Here is a 15,387-nt window from a genome sequence, read left to right on the forward strand (position 1 = left end):
GCCCATTTGAAAGGACTGAACAGAAGTAACCAAACTACTTGGATAAAGCTCACATGGGTGAGCTTCTGACACTCTGTCCTCAGGAGTAAGCCCTCCTGACAGCACACATATCACAGCAGCATTTGTTATAGATCAAGTTGGCCCCTGGAAACTTTGGAGGCAATGAAATGAAGGGGCAACTTTCTCTGCCCCAAAAGACCTCTCCCAATGAAGGTACCAGCTACTACTTCTAGATCGAATGTAAATTGACATTTGCCTTTAGGTTCTAACATTTGACTCTGTCACCACCACTGTGGGCTTAAAAGGAGGAACAAGGTTAAGTCTGGGAAAGGAGGGTTAGGAGGAGAAGGATGTTCACAGCGTATCCTCCAGACTTCCACTTGAGTCATCAGGAATAAAGCCAGGCTCATGCAAGCAGTGAGAAGACTGAGAATTTTGGAAATCAACTGGCAATGAGACCCAACTCAGAGATCACAATGGTTGGTTGGCTCAGTTACCTAAACAATAGAATGAGAATAAGAAAGTACCCCAAGCACTTGGGGCAATAAGACAGAAAAAAATTAGGACTGAATGGAAAGAGAGATTTTAGCCTCAGAGAAAGAAAATGCTTAATGCTTGATTGTGCCATAAAGGAACTGAGTGAGAATAGGAACAGTCTTTATTTCTAGGACACTTATCGTGTGTCAGACACTGTGCTAACACATTTCATTCATTATCTTATTTAAGTCTCAAAACAATTCCATCAGCTGGTAGGTATTATCTTCCCCATGTTACAAAGGGGAAGAAAGCTGAGCACTGAAGAATTGATGCTTTTGAACTGTGGTGTTGGAGAAGACTCTTGAGAGTCCCTTGGACTGCAAGGAGATCAGTCCTGGTGTTCATTGGAAGGACTGATGTTGAAGCCGAAACTCCAATGCTTTGGCCACCTGATGCAAAGAGCTGATTCATTTGAAAAGACACTGATTCTGGGAAAGATTGAGGGTAGGAGGAGAAGGGGACGACAGAGGATGAGATGGTTGGATGGCATCACCGACTCAATGGACGTGAGTTTGGGTAGGGTCCGGGAGTTGGTGATGGGCAGGGAGGGCTGGCATGCTGCAGTTCATGGGGTCACAAAGAGTCGGACATGACTGAGTGACTGAACTGAACTGAACTGATGTTACAAGGATTGAGCTTTAGGGCAGCTAAGTTGCTTTCCCAAGGTCACACTGTAGGTAAATTGTGCAATCAAGATTAAAGTCCAGATTCACCCAACTAGAAGTCCAAGTTTCTGACACTGGGGACTTTTCTAGTTATCAGTATTCTCTCTGGTCCTAAATCCAAAGCCTATAATCCCACTCCCCACTCCTCCATCACAAATACAAAAAGCAGAACAGTTTTAGCAGCAGCAATTTTGCAGAAGACATAGTAGGGACAATTTATATAAGAGGAAACCCTTTACAGCTGCCTCTTAGGGAGTTCGGAAATGGGAAGCAGAAACAAAAACAGCAGGAATGTTGGCAGTTGATCAAGACTCTATGCTTTAAATGCTGAACTGAGAGCAGTTGCAGAGATTGATCTTGTCTTCAGGAATATGAGGGCTTTCCCATTGCTAAGCCGCCTGCCAGTGACCCACATTTCAACATAGGATCCTTGTGGTGGTCTGGTTCTCTATCAGTCTACTCATCACCCTTCATTTGCTTAGTGTCCTATCTTCTCTAAAAGAGAAGATACGGGAGTTTATTAAGGTAGAGACTGTTTTGTGGTGTTTGGGGCCATGTCTGGCATATAGTTGGTATTCATGATTTATTTGTGAAGAATGAAAGTATAGCATATTAAAATATATAGGGTGCTGCTGAAGTTGAACTTAGGGGGAAAATTATAGCACTAATGACAATATTAGAAGAAAAGAAAAGAAAGATTTCAAAATAATGACCTTCAATTCCTCCCTAATAAACTGGAAAAAGAAAAGAAAATTCAATCTGAAGTAAGCAGATAAAAGAAAATAATTAATATAGAAATAAGGGGAATAGAAAGTGTAAAAACAATAGAGAAAGTCAAATGAAACCAGAAGTTGGTTCTTTGAGAAAATCAATAAAATTGATAAAACTCTAACCAGACTGATCAGAAAAAAAAAAAAAAAGGAGACACAAATTACCAGTATCTGGAATGAGAAATATGACATCACTGCAGATTCTACAGATATTAAAGAGGATAATAAGTGGACAACTTTATGCCAATAAATTCAGCAATGGAAAATTCTTTGAGAAATACAAACTCCCAAGGATAATTTTAGAAGAAATAGAATTATAGATATAGATATTAAAGAAATATAATTTGAAGTTTTAAGTTTAAAACCTTCTCTCTCACACACACACAAATTCCTTCTGGTTCTGATAGCATCACTGATAAATTCTACCAAATATTTAAGAATGTGCTTGCAAAGTGAATAAGTGACAATGGATCTGAAGATAACACAGAACTAGAAAAGTACACACAGAAAAGAAGGGGCTCCCAAGGGGCTCTGAAAGACAATTCCTAAACTCTCTTGGCTAATATTCTACCAATGGCATAATGAAGAAGGCTTGGTAGCCAACCTCAGAACTGCTGTATAGTGGTATTTATGTGTGGTGTACATGGGCTGTATAGTGGTGTACATGTGAGGCTGTTCATGCATACAGACTTGACAAGCTGTCCTTCTATCGTTACTTCTTGATTGTTTTGTTCCTCTCCACTAAGCTTATTCTAATTTTTATAAAATTCTGAATGTAACATTCTTCAGGAATTGTTAAGCAGAACCAGGTAGATACAAATGATACTTTTATTTACCATCTTGGTACCCATTTATTCATTCAAAAAACATTAAGCACTCCTTTGCTATATATACCAAGGACTCTCTTAAGGTCTGCATGAATAGTCCAATAAGACATATTTCCTACCATAACAAGTACCCTGTCTCGAGATATTTATAGATGAGGAATTTAATGGTTAACAGGCAATGACTGGTGCTATGACAGAGCAATGCCATGACGCTTTAAGAATGACAGGGGCCTCTGGAGAAGGTGATGCTTAAACTGAGTTTTGAAGCTGGAACAGAAGTTAACTAGATGAAGCAGAGGAAAAAGTCGTTTAAGCAGCATTAGCCTGCATTCTCCAGTACTCTTGCCTGGAGAATCCCAGGGACGGGGGAGCCTGGAGGGCTGCCGTCTATGGGGTTGCACAGAGTGGGACACGACTGAAGCGACTTAGCAGCAGCAGCAGCAGCAGCAGCCTGCATTAGCCTGAAGGCTGAAAAAGCATGTCCACCTTGAGGAATTACAAGCGGTGCACTAGGACCAAGAGGAGAGAGAGGTTGGAGATGACACCAGAGCAGTGAGCAGGAGGCTGGGCTCTGAGAGTTTAGGCACAAGTGTGGGCTTTATCCTGAGGGTGGTGGGGAGCCAGTGAAGAGACTAAACCCAGGAGAAAATGATTAGGCTTGAGTTTTAGATCAGCAGGAAGGCCAGATGAGGGGCAGGAAGTTGAGTTTTGAGAAATTTTCAGTTCAGGAAGGAAATAATAAGAGTCTGAACCTAGGTAACGTCAGAGGAGATCTAATGTTTCCCCCAGAAAGGGGAAAGTGGGAAAACAGCAGCCCTGTGGAATGATGACTGGACTGGACAACTGGACAGGGCATCCTTCCTGCATATGTGTGGCTCCCCACCAGACTCCTGCCCTTACACTGCTGAAAGAAGGATGTGCCAGGCATGGTGCTAGGTGATTTCCAGATCTCACCTAATCCTCTCAGTAGCTGTCTACCCTGTAGTATCATCCCCATTTTACAGATCAGAAACCCGAAGCTTCTGGACTGCCTGAATCAAACTATAAACTTAATAACATCTTTTTCTTCATGCCCTAAGGATTTGTGAGCCAGTCTCGCCTGTATCTCTGGGAGGTCTGCTAATCCCTTTGCTGGTTATCTATAGCATCTCTCATCACCAACTTACCTCATTGCCAGAAAGGTGGTACATTCTGGCTTCCTGGAGCAGTGGGAAGACCTCCGGGCACTGCCGGATGAGAGGATCAGCTTCCACCATCTCCACAAAGTACCACGGGTCCAGAAGCGGCAAGCGCACGTTCTCCAGGATGTAGGGGAGCAAACAGAGGCGTTCTGACTGCTTGTGCCTGACCCAGCTCATCACAGTCTCAAACACCTGAGCCTCCTCTGTCACATAAAGGTCGTCACTCTTCAAAATGTGATACAGAGTGTCCACAGGAAGTTCCAGGAACTCCTCAGAGTTCAGGATCTGCACAAAGTTCTGGATGATGTAACTCTGAACCTGCTTCTTTAGACTGTCCAAGGAATGTGTGTCTGCCAGCCTCAGGATTCCAACACAGTTTTCTGGGTTCAAGGCTTCTGTGAGGAAGCTAGCACAGGCATCCACCATCCGCAGGAACTAAGAGAACAGAAGAATAGCAAATCAGGCCAGAAAATGACCAGTCCACAAAGAGGTTGATCAGCGAGTTGTATGTAGTAGCAAAAATTTAGAAAGAACTCAAGTGACCCAAATAGGGGACTAGCTAAATAAATGAAAAAAAGGTCGTATTTTCAACAGCTCTAGCATCATTAAGAAAGCATGCTGTATCCAGCACAGCCAAAAATAAATAAAATTTTAAAAATTAAAATAAAGACACGGAGTGTACTTGGAACCAGAGAGGTCCTGATGGGTCTAAAAAAAAAGAAAAAGAAAAGAAAACATGTCGTAGAAAAATATTAAATGACATGGAAAACATCCATAATGTATTGAGTTGAAAAATCCATTCACTGAATCTTGATCAAATGTCCAGATTTAATCAGCGACTTACAGGAAGCACAGGTGAAAGAGGAACATGTTCAATGATGCCATGGGAATACAATCAGCAAAACCCAGACTGTGGGAAACTCTACAGAACAACCAGTTCAGTTTCTTCAACAAATACATCCGAAGGGGAAAGAGAGAAGTGAGAGGGGGTGGGCAGGGAGAGATAGCTGAAGCATGAAAAGAGATTTAAAAGATACATCAACCTACAAGAAAGTATAGCACTTTATTTGGAACACTAATTTAAACAAAATAATTTTAAAAGTCAGAAAAATATTTACAATGACCAACATTTGGTGATATAAAGCAACTATTACTTTTTAAATTTATATATTTATTTTAATTTGAGGATAATTACTTTACAATATTCTGACGGTTTTTGCCATACATCAGTGTGAATCAGCCATAGGGATACGTGTCCCCTCCATCCTGACGAGCCCCCACCTCCCTTCCCACCCTATCCCTCTATGTTGTCAACAGAGCACCAGCTTTGAGTGCCCTATAAAGCAAATATTATTAATTTTAAATATGGCAATAGTGTTATGGTTATATTTAAAGAAGTTCTGGGGGCTATACACTGAAATATTTTCAGGTGAAATGAGAAGGCATTTCACAAAAGCATATGTGTATTATGATACTATTTTATTTTTATAAAGAAAAAAAAATTTGGTCATTGCAACAATAATCCTCCCACAGAAACAAGTCCCATAGGAATGAATGAAATATACTGTATAAACTATATAAGGCACCACACTTTGTAATGATGCCATGAGATTTTTTTCTTATTTTGTTTATTTATATACTTTTTCAGTTCAGTTCAGTTCAGTTCAGCTGCTCAGGCGTGTCTGACTCTTTGTGACCCCATGAATTGCAGCACGCCAGGCCTCCCTGTCCATCACCAACTCCCGGAGTTCTCTCAAACTCACATCCATCAGTCGATGATGCCATCCAGCCATCTCATTCTCTGTCGTCCCCTTCTCCTCCTGCCCCCAATCCCTCCCAGCATCAGAGTCTTTTCCAATGAGTCAACTCTTCGCATGAGGTGGTCAAACTACTGGAGTTTCAGTACTGGAGTTTCAGCTTTAGCATCATTCCTTCCAAAGAACACCCAGGACTGATCTCCTTTAAAATGGACTGGTTGGATCTCCTTGCAGTCCAAGGGCCTCGCAAGAGTCTTCTCCAGCACCACAGTTCAAAAGCATCAACTCTTTGGTGCTCAGCTTTCTTCACAGTCCAACTCTCACATCCATACATGACCACAGGAAAAACCAAAGCCTTGACTAGACGGACCTTTGTTGGCAAAGTAATGTCTCTGCTTTTTAATATGCTATCTAGGTTGGTCATAACTTTCTTTCCAAGGAGTAAGCATCTTTTAATTTCATGGCTGCAATCACCATCTGCAGTGATTTTGGAGCCCCAAAAAATAAAGTCTGACACTGTTTCCACTCTTTCTATATCTATTTCCCATGAAGTGATGGGACCAGATGCCATGATCTTAGTTTTCTGAATGTTGAGCTTTAAGCCAACTTTTTCACTCTCCACTTTCACTTTCATCAAGAGGCTTTTTAGTTCCTCTTCACTTTCTGCCATAAGGGTGGTGTCATCTGCATATCTGAGGTTATTGATATTTCTCCTGGCAATCTTGACTCCAGCTTGTGCTTCTTCCAGCCCAGCATTTATCATGATGTACTCTGCATATAAGTTAAATAAGCAGGGTGACAATATACAGCCTCAATGTACTCCTTTTCCTATTTGGAACCAATCTGTTGTTCCATGTCCAGTTCTAACTGTTGCTTCCTGACCTGCATATAGGTTTCTCAAGAGGCAGGTCAAATCCTCTAAAATGAATAAGTAACACTTTTGTGATGAAAAATTAATTTTAAAATTAATTGGTTTCCATGTCTTATTTTTAAATTATCATCCTCTTCATAAGAATGTGAGTCTTATATATGTATACAGCACTTTACAGTGACAAAGTCCTTTTGTGTCTACTATATTATTTAATACTCGTTTTACAGACATAGGGTCTCAAATGCACCGGTCCATTCTATTTGCTTCTCTCTGGAGCTTAGCTTTGAAGGAGTCAAGTTCTCAGTGTTATTGGTTTGATCAATAGAGGAAAGATGGAAAGAAGGAGACTGAGGAGACAGGGCCTGGTAGGGAGGGTTGCTCTAAAGACAGGGCCTAGTCAGAGTACAGGGAGTGGGGGTGCAGCCTGCAGACAAGAAACTCTAATGATGGGAGCTGGGGATGACAGGGTTTGGGGCCTGAAGGGAGGGGGCAGGACAGGTCTTAGGGTGGACCACACTGACTTAGGGTTTGTCCTTCATTTCAGAACACTCTAGGAGGTACAGGTTCCTGATGGGGGGGATCAATCTCAATGGCAAAATATTAATTTTCCCTGTCACACTACACTTTTCAATTGTCCATTTAGAAATCATTGACCTGAGGGTAAATGCCCTGAGGAGAAAGCCTAAACTCTGCCTCGGACCACCCGTTCTGCTGGCCCCCACCGCCTGTAGAGCTGCTCCTCGCATGAGCAACTGTGGAAACAGTTGAGACAGAACTCTAACACCTGTTTAGTTGTTTGCAGATTTTCGGTTCAAAGAGTAAAAATATACAACTGAGACCAAACCTCGCTGAGCCCTCAGAAGCTGTAACCAGGGCCCTGTGTGGCTCTGCCCACAGAGACCTCTGAGGGGGCTGAAAGGGAACTCACTGAAATGGCAGGCTCTGGACCAAAGCGGCAGGTACACCTTGCCAGCATTTGCCTGAGAGAAAGGTGGTATGAAAATCAAATCGATTTTCTAAATAAGTAGACTATCTCTGGGAGGCCACCTCAGAACCCGGTAACAGTGGTTGCCTCTGGGGAAGGGAACTGGGGGCCTGCGTCAGAGTGGAGAGGGAGAATTACTTTTCACTTTTGCCTTTCTGTATCCCCTCCAGTTTCGTGTCTTGTGGAGGAATTATCTATTTATTCTATCTACACTCACAAATAGAGAAAACACTAGAAGGAAATACATCAAAATGCGAATGGTGGTTATCTCAACTAAGTTTTGCAGATAAAGTTATTAATTTGTTTTTTAGATTTTGCTGTAGAGATCAAGTTTTCTGCACTGAGCAGGAAGTTGCTTTCAAAATCAGAAAAAATAAAATAAATATTTTCTTGTGATTTTCAAGTATACAACGAGAAAATAAAATGTAAAAATAAATAAATAACACATACTATGTGCCAGTCCTTTCCGTTAACCAGCTCATTTAATACATACAACAACACTACCAAGTAGAGATTTGTTATTATATCACTGCTATTTTATAAATGAGGAAACAGTTTCAGAAAAGTGAAGTAATTTCTTCAGAGACTTAAAATGAGAGGTAGAGCTAAAAGCTGAAAGTCTTATCTTGTTCCAGAAATATATGTTCTTACATTATTTCAAGTCACCTCCAGTCAAATAGTATGTGCACAGGACAAGGGCTCGTGTGCAGATGCCAAGGGCGATTTGTACACTTCACTGGAGAACTCAGATGGTCTGATCTGTCCAGACCCAGGAAGGCCCAGCTGACAAGATGCCAGTACTTACCCCAGCATGATGACCACTGATGAGCAAAGGGAACCAGGAAAGAGCATAAAATCAAGTACCAAAGTTCACATGTGTGAGAAACAGTGGCTCACACGTGTCTCTCCCCACTCAGAAACCGTTCATCCACCTGTTCTTCTCCCTAATATGTATTGAGCATCTGTTAGATCATAGGCTCTCAGCTGGGGGTACCAAGGGGAGCAGAAAGAAATACAGTGCCCAGGCTCATTGGAAAAGGCAGACAGTGGGGGAGGCAGGCAGGAATCAAATAATCATACAGACTGTGTACAATTACCGCTGGGATAAACGCTGTGTAACAGAGTTCAGTGATGCCACTGCCTAGACTGAGGACGTCTACCCTCACCCCTCAAGCCGTGCGTATACAGCAGCACTGGGACTCTCCCCGATGGAGTCACACCTGTCTACTTACCTTCTGAAAACAGCCCTAAGCTTACCTGTCAGCACTATCACAGTAGCTTTCTATGCTCACACCATTTTGTCAGCCAGGACCACCTTTGTCCCTCATCTCTACCTGCTAAAATCCTCCTCCCATCACCCAAGCAAGTTTGACTCTGCAGCCCCACTTCTAAAGAAACGATTCAAGTGAGTTCATCCCATCTACAACTGAGAAGTCCCCTTTTAAGTTTCCCTCAAAAAGGAGGAAGAAGGGAGTACCACAGCCATCACTTTATCTACACAGGCTGTTTTCTTCATTCAGAGTTGTTCAATCTGGGACCAATGGATGCTCTTGCAAGTTTTTGAACCCCTACATTGTGTGGAAAATTTGTTTGCACACATGGAATTTTTCTGGGAATTGTGTTTGCAGGAGACACTGAGTTGCTCTCTGGTATCCATCCACCTGAGGACAAAACCAATACAAGAGGGACGGCCAACCTGAAGGACCAGAAAGACACAGAGCCAAGGTCTTAATCAGACTGTGCTTGGAGCCTTCCCTGCCTCTGGACATTTTTTATTCTGGCTCAATACTAGGTTAAAACGAAAGGAGGGAGACAGAAGAGAAGGGAAAGGGAAAGAAGTGGAGAAATCCTATCTATTCATGAAGTTCTTTCTCAAAAGCCATTTCCTCCTTCATGGCTTCTCCAGCGGCCCCACATGGAATCAATTCCTCCCTCCTCTGGGCTCTACTAATCAACTCACTGCCCCTCTAGTAGAACAATGATTACATTTCTATTTTGTACTATGGTCCAGTACCTCAAGGGCATGTACTAGGTCATACTTGTGTTTTTATTTCCAGCAGCACTTAGCACAAACTCTGGCAAAAGAAGAGAAAGAAGGGAAGAAGAGAAAGAGGAAAAAAATATTTTTCAGGTACTTAGTCTGTACCACGATCTGTGCTAGATAATTTCTCATGCATTATTTTGTTTAATGAATAAATTTTCTTTTTTTAATGAATACATTTAAAGTAGATATTGGTATTACCATTGGTGCAGAGGATGGAAGAGAGAATTCAAAGAGTCAGGTGTGTTGCCCAAGGTTACACAGTTGGTAGGTGGTAGAAATGATACTGGAGAACACCTGGCTAATTCTCCTCACTGAGCTTCACCTTGCTTTTGTAACTGTTGCATTGTTAAGCTGACAAATTCCAGGAGAGTCCAAAGAGAACTTGTAAGGACAAGGGTGAATGGAGGGTCTCCGAGTTGCCTACATTCCCCCCAGAATGTGCTTCAATAAACACTTCTGGAAATTCTGGAAAATTCTTAAAGAGATGAGAATACCAGATCACCTGACCTGCCTCTTGAGAAATCTATATGCAGGTCAGGAAACAACAGTTAGAACTGGACATGGAACAACAGACCGGTTCCAAATTGGGAAAGGAGTACGTCAAGGCTGTATATTGTCACCCTGCTTATTTAACTTACATGCAGAGTACATCATGAGAAACGTTGGGCTGGATGAAGCACAAACTGGAATCAAGATTGCCGGGAGAAATATCAATAACTTCAGATATGCAGATGACACCACCCTTATGGCAGAAAGCGAAGAAGAACTAAAGAGCCTCTTGATGAAAGTGAGAGAGTAGAGTGAAAAAGTTGGCTTAAAGCTCAACATTCAGAAAACTAAGATCATGGCATCTGGTCCTGTCACTTCATGGAAAATAGATGGGGAAACAGTGGAAACAGTGAGAGACTTGATTTTTGAGGGCTCCAAAATCACTGCAGATGGTGATTGCAGCCATGAAATTAAAAGATGCTTGCTCCTTGGAAAAAAAAGTTATGACCAACCTAAATAGCATATTAAAAAGCAGAGACGTTACTTTGGCAACAAAGGTCCATCTAGTTAAATCTATAGTTTTCCAGTAGTCATGTACGGATATGAGAGTTGAACTATAAAGAAAGCTGAGAGCCAAAGAGTTGATGCTTTTGAACTGTGGTGTTGGAGAAGATTCTTGAGAGTCCCTTGGACTGCAAGGAGATCTAACCAGTCCATCGTAAAGGAAATCAGTCCTGAATATCCATTGGAAGGACTGATGTTGAAGCTTAAACTCCAATGCTTTGGCCACCTGATGCGAAGAATTGACTCATTGGAAAAGACCCTGATGCTGGGAAAGATTGAAGGCAGGAGGAGAAGGGGATGCCAGAGGATGAGATGATTGGATGGCATCACTGACTCAACGGACATGAGTTTGAGTAAACTCCAGGAGTTGGCAATGGACAGGGAGGCCTGGCATGCTGCAGTCCAGGGGGTTGCAAAGAGTCGGACACAACTGAGTGACTGAAGTGAACTGAACTGAAACATTTCTGAGTGTGAGGGTAGTGTTAATCAGAACCACAGGATCCCAGCCAGTGGCTGGGAAACTACTGAGCCAGTCATGGAGGCAAGAAACTTCTCTAAAAATATTTGGTTTTGCTTCTTCATATTCAAGATTATTTAGGACTTTAGGGTAAGTTTTCAGATCTCGGTCTGTCCCAATTACACATGAACTTATGTATTAAACCTGAGTGATGACAGATATTGGTAACAGATAATCAACTTCCTATTTGGAGTGGGCAGCATGTGAGTAAAAGTTTACACCCAGGCACCTGACTCTCAGAGCAGGGAGACTAAAAATACAATCAAAGAAACCACTTGAAACATGTTTGCAGTTCCCATGAGAAGTGTCTGCCTCAAAGAGAATGCACCTCCCCCCCCATCCCCACAGCTCCTCTGCTGCCTCCCTGTACACTCTCCAGAACCAGGCATCCTAAAGGCTCTCACCACTGTGATTCCACATTTCACTAGAGGTTCCTTCAAATCCACCCCAGAATAACATAAGTCCTATTTTGGTCCAAATCAGGAATCCTACTGACCACAGTCCCTGTGTTGCCTTGGAGTCCTTACAAGTGATCTATAAAGACATTGATATTTTTAACTTCAAGCCCCAACAAATCAGTATATGTGAAGAGTGTGTTAATTGTTGATGAGATCAACAAAATTAAAACTTATTGGAAAGTGCTTCTGAATTCATTGTAAATATTTGTCACTATTTTGTCTTCCCAAAAAATAGATACAAAACATCAAGCCATTCTCTTGTGGGGTCTGTATTGGTAATAACGAGTAGTCTTCATACAAATTGTAAATTACCACAGATTCTAATCTTCTGCCTTTGCTCATATCTCTCAAGCCAGACACCAGCCTAAGACTCTATGGGAATGCACTCTCCCACCTTAGGAAGCCATCTGCTCCCTTCAGACTTTCAGTCCTTGTTCTAGACTTGGCTGAAAGATCTGCTGCTTCCTGGAAGCTATACAGGGTGGGCAGGAAAGGAAGGAGCTAAGAATTGCAAAGGGTCCACTCACTAAGGTGGAGCCGGTGCTGGGATCCTGAGGCGCATAGAGGTGCACTTACCTCATAAGTGGAATCAAAATGAAAACTAAGGGGCAGTGCCCACGGGTGTGGCAAGTTTGGTAGAGATTCAGGCAACAGACAGCCCCTGAGTTCCCAGAGGACACAACGCGGGCCCCAACAGGCTAGTGGCATGCAATAGCGGGTACATGTGGGCCACACGAAGGTTCAAGGGGCAAGTGGTACAGCTGTGGCTTAGTGACTCAGCTCAGGGAGAGTGTGAAGGCCGGGGAGGGACCCCATTATAAGGATTAAACAGAATGATGGTGTCTGGGACATAGCTCAAGATTTGGGGGGATTGGGTGTGTATGTGTGTGTGTGAGAGAGAGAGAACACTTGTATACAGCAGAGAAGCATGCAAATAAGTAGAAGCCAGGTCCTAAGAAGCAGGTCCATGCACACAGCTGCAACAAGTGGGACAGCAGATAGAGAAGGTGAAACCTTCAGTCTTTGTTTAAAAGTTCCTTCTGCCTGAAATACATTTTTCCAAACCCAGCTGCCACTTGTTGAAACCCAACCCATTCTATGAAGTCCAACTTCTTCAGAGCCAGAAATTTCTATATTCTGCCTCGGGGTCTGGAAGCTCATTGGGAATTCTCGTTTTAGAGTCTTCAGCAGTAGTAATGGAGGCAGGTACAGGAGCCAGAAGTTCTGGGTTTAGACCCAGATCAAAGCTCTGCCACTTGATTAACTGAAATCTAAGCCACATCTAGAAAGTGGTGGGAATAATAAACCCACCTTACAGTCTCATTATCAGGGTATTCCCTGGCCTGCTCATGCTCAGAACTAATGTCAATTATCAAATAGGATCATGTAGGGGAAAGAATGTGATAAATTGCTACTTATATGTGATCTATATTTACAATTTTAATCTTTATTTCACCCTGAAAGCGACTCACAAAGTACCTTGCACACAGTGGATACTTAGTAATTTGTGTAGTTAGGTAGCAGAAAAAGTCAGAATCTGGCAGCATTGTGGATAACATTACAACTAAAACCCCACATCTCACTTCCTTATTCCACAACTTATAAACAATAAGTAGGGCATTCCAGCTTACTGACTCAGAGAAGGGAGAGAGAGCAGATGAAAGAAGACAATTTTGGCTTTTGTGTTTCTAAATATACTTTTAGAACTTATACTAGAAAAATAGTTTTGAAACCACCAATTAGCAGTAATAACTGGGCCTTTTGACCTTCAAACTCCAAAATACTAAGAGCATGGGCTTAAACGTTATGCCAAAACAGTAGTAATAGGAGATTGGATAATAATATAAGATTCAGCTTTTCTCACACTGGAGGAAATACCAGTTCTCTTGGAAGAGACAGGAGAAAGTAGAAGTCTAGTAATTGAGTGAGAAGCAGATGTGGGCCCCTAGGATGGTTCCTGCCTCTCAAAGCAGGCCAGAAGTCCAGAGTGAGGGGCGTGCTGGAAGGCCTTAAGGTTGTGGATATGAGGACAAAAGAATGTGTGCCTTGACTGCCAAGATGAAATCAGAAAAGCAGCAGACCGGAATAGTAGCAGCAGAAGAGAAACTAGAACATGTTGTTTTTAGACAAAGGGGACCTAGGGCAGTTGCTCTGAGTTCCCTGTAGTTAAAGATTCTCATGGGAGAGGAAATGGATGTTTCTTATGTGCTCCTTAGAGGGACACGGAAGTAGCTGGGAGTACTGGCAGACTGAAGAGGCCTTGAAAACAGGACAAGGAAAATGAAAAATGACCAGCAAGGACTGATGACCAGAACCAGATGGATCTAAGGACTTTCAGTTGATGCCAGGAGGGAAGGGGTTGATGATCAAGAGAGAGACTGATGGGAATATAGACTTTCAGCAGGTGCCAGCGTGAACCGATGATGCAAATGACCATGGTAAGCCTGGGCCAGATACCTCTTTATTACAGTGTCCTTCCACAGTGTAAATGCACCCTGGAACTATCTGCTGCTGCTGCTGCTGAGTCATTTCAGTCGTGTCCGACTCTGTGCAACCCCGTAGACGGCAGCCCACCAGGCTCCCCCGTCCCTGGGATTCTCCAGGCAAGAATACTGGAGTGGGTTGTCATTTCCTTCTCCAGTGCAGGAAAGTGAAAAGTGAAAGTGAAGTCGCTCAGTCGTGTCAGACTCTTCACAACCCCATGGATTGCAGCCCACCAGGCTCCTCCATCCATGGGATTTTCCAGGCAAGAGTACTGGAGTGGGATGCCATTGCCTTCTCTGCTGGAACTATCTAAGCAAGCCAAATCCTGAGTTGATAAGGCTTTCCCGAAGTGAGTTATCATTATGTTGACTACAGTTTCTGCCACTGGTAGAATGGGGAGCTCAGAACAGAGATTAAGTTCAAGATTAGAAAACTAACAGACTGAGAAAGACAAATATATGATATCACTTATATGTGGAATTTTAAAAAATGTTACAAATGAACTTATTTACAAAACAGAAATAGACTCATAGACATAGAAAACAAACTTATGGTTACCAAAGGGGATGGCAGGATTGGGAGAGAGACAAATTAGGAATTTGGGATTAACATATACACACTACTATATATAAATATTGGGCTTCCCAGGTGGTGCAGTGGGTAAAGAATCTACCTGCAATACAAGAGATGCAGAAGACTTGGGTTCGATCCCTGGGTCAGGAAGATCTCCTGGAGGAAGGCATGGCAACCCACCCCAGTATTCTTGCCTAGAGAATCACATGGACAGAGAAGCCTGGTGGGCTACAGTCCATAGGGTCTCAAAGAGTCAGACAGAGCTGAAGCAACTGAGCGTGCACGCACACATGCCACACCAATGGCCTTTGACCCAAGGGCCATCAGTGTCAACGGGCCAGCAACTCATCAAGTGACCTCCCGTGAAAAACCTTTGTCCAACACCAACAGTGGTGATTGGCTTGGTCAACTGAATTCTCACTTCTGCCTTTCTGGACTGGGAAATCCTCAGAGGGAAGCAATCGATGTTTAACAGGAAGAGAGTAAAAGGCAACCTGAGAAGAGAATCAGAAAATTAGAGAGCAGCTGAGTCACATCAAAGGTGTGACAATTAAGAAACCTTTACTACAAGCTGTGGTGGGGAAACCAAAGTAATCTGATTCATGCTGAGTTCAGTCCCACTGTCAGGGTGGTATAGACTTCTGTGGAGGTTCTAACATGACAAA

General features: G+C 42.7%; 1 protein-coding gene across 1 annotated transcript in view; it reads right to left on the bottom strand.

The window, feature by feature from the left end:
- KLHL6 (kelch like family member 6) overlaps window positions 1-15,387 on the bottom strand; it is a 56,451-nt gene that overhangs the window by 15,129 nt on the left and 25,935 nt on the right. The window contains exon 3 of the mRNA XM_086319059.1: window positions 3,966-4,415. Within this exon, the coding sequence (XP_086175185.1) occupies window positions 3,966-4,415 (450 nt within the window). The remainder of the gene's footprint in view (window positions 1-3,965; window positions 4,416-15,387) is intronic.

Source organism: Bos grunniens, chromosome 1 (assembly GCF_055505025.1).
Source record: "Bos grunniens cultivar Pamir isolate PY7600 chromosome 1, Bosgru_T2T1.0, whole genome shotgun sequence".
Lineage (NCBI taxonomy): Eukaryota > Metazoa > Chordata > Mammalia > Artiodactyla > Bovidae > Bos > Bos grunniens.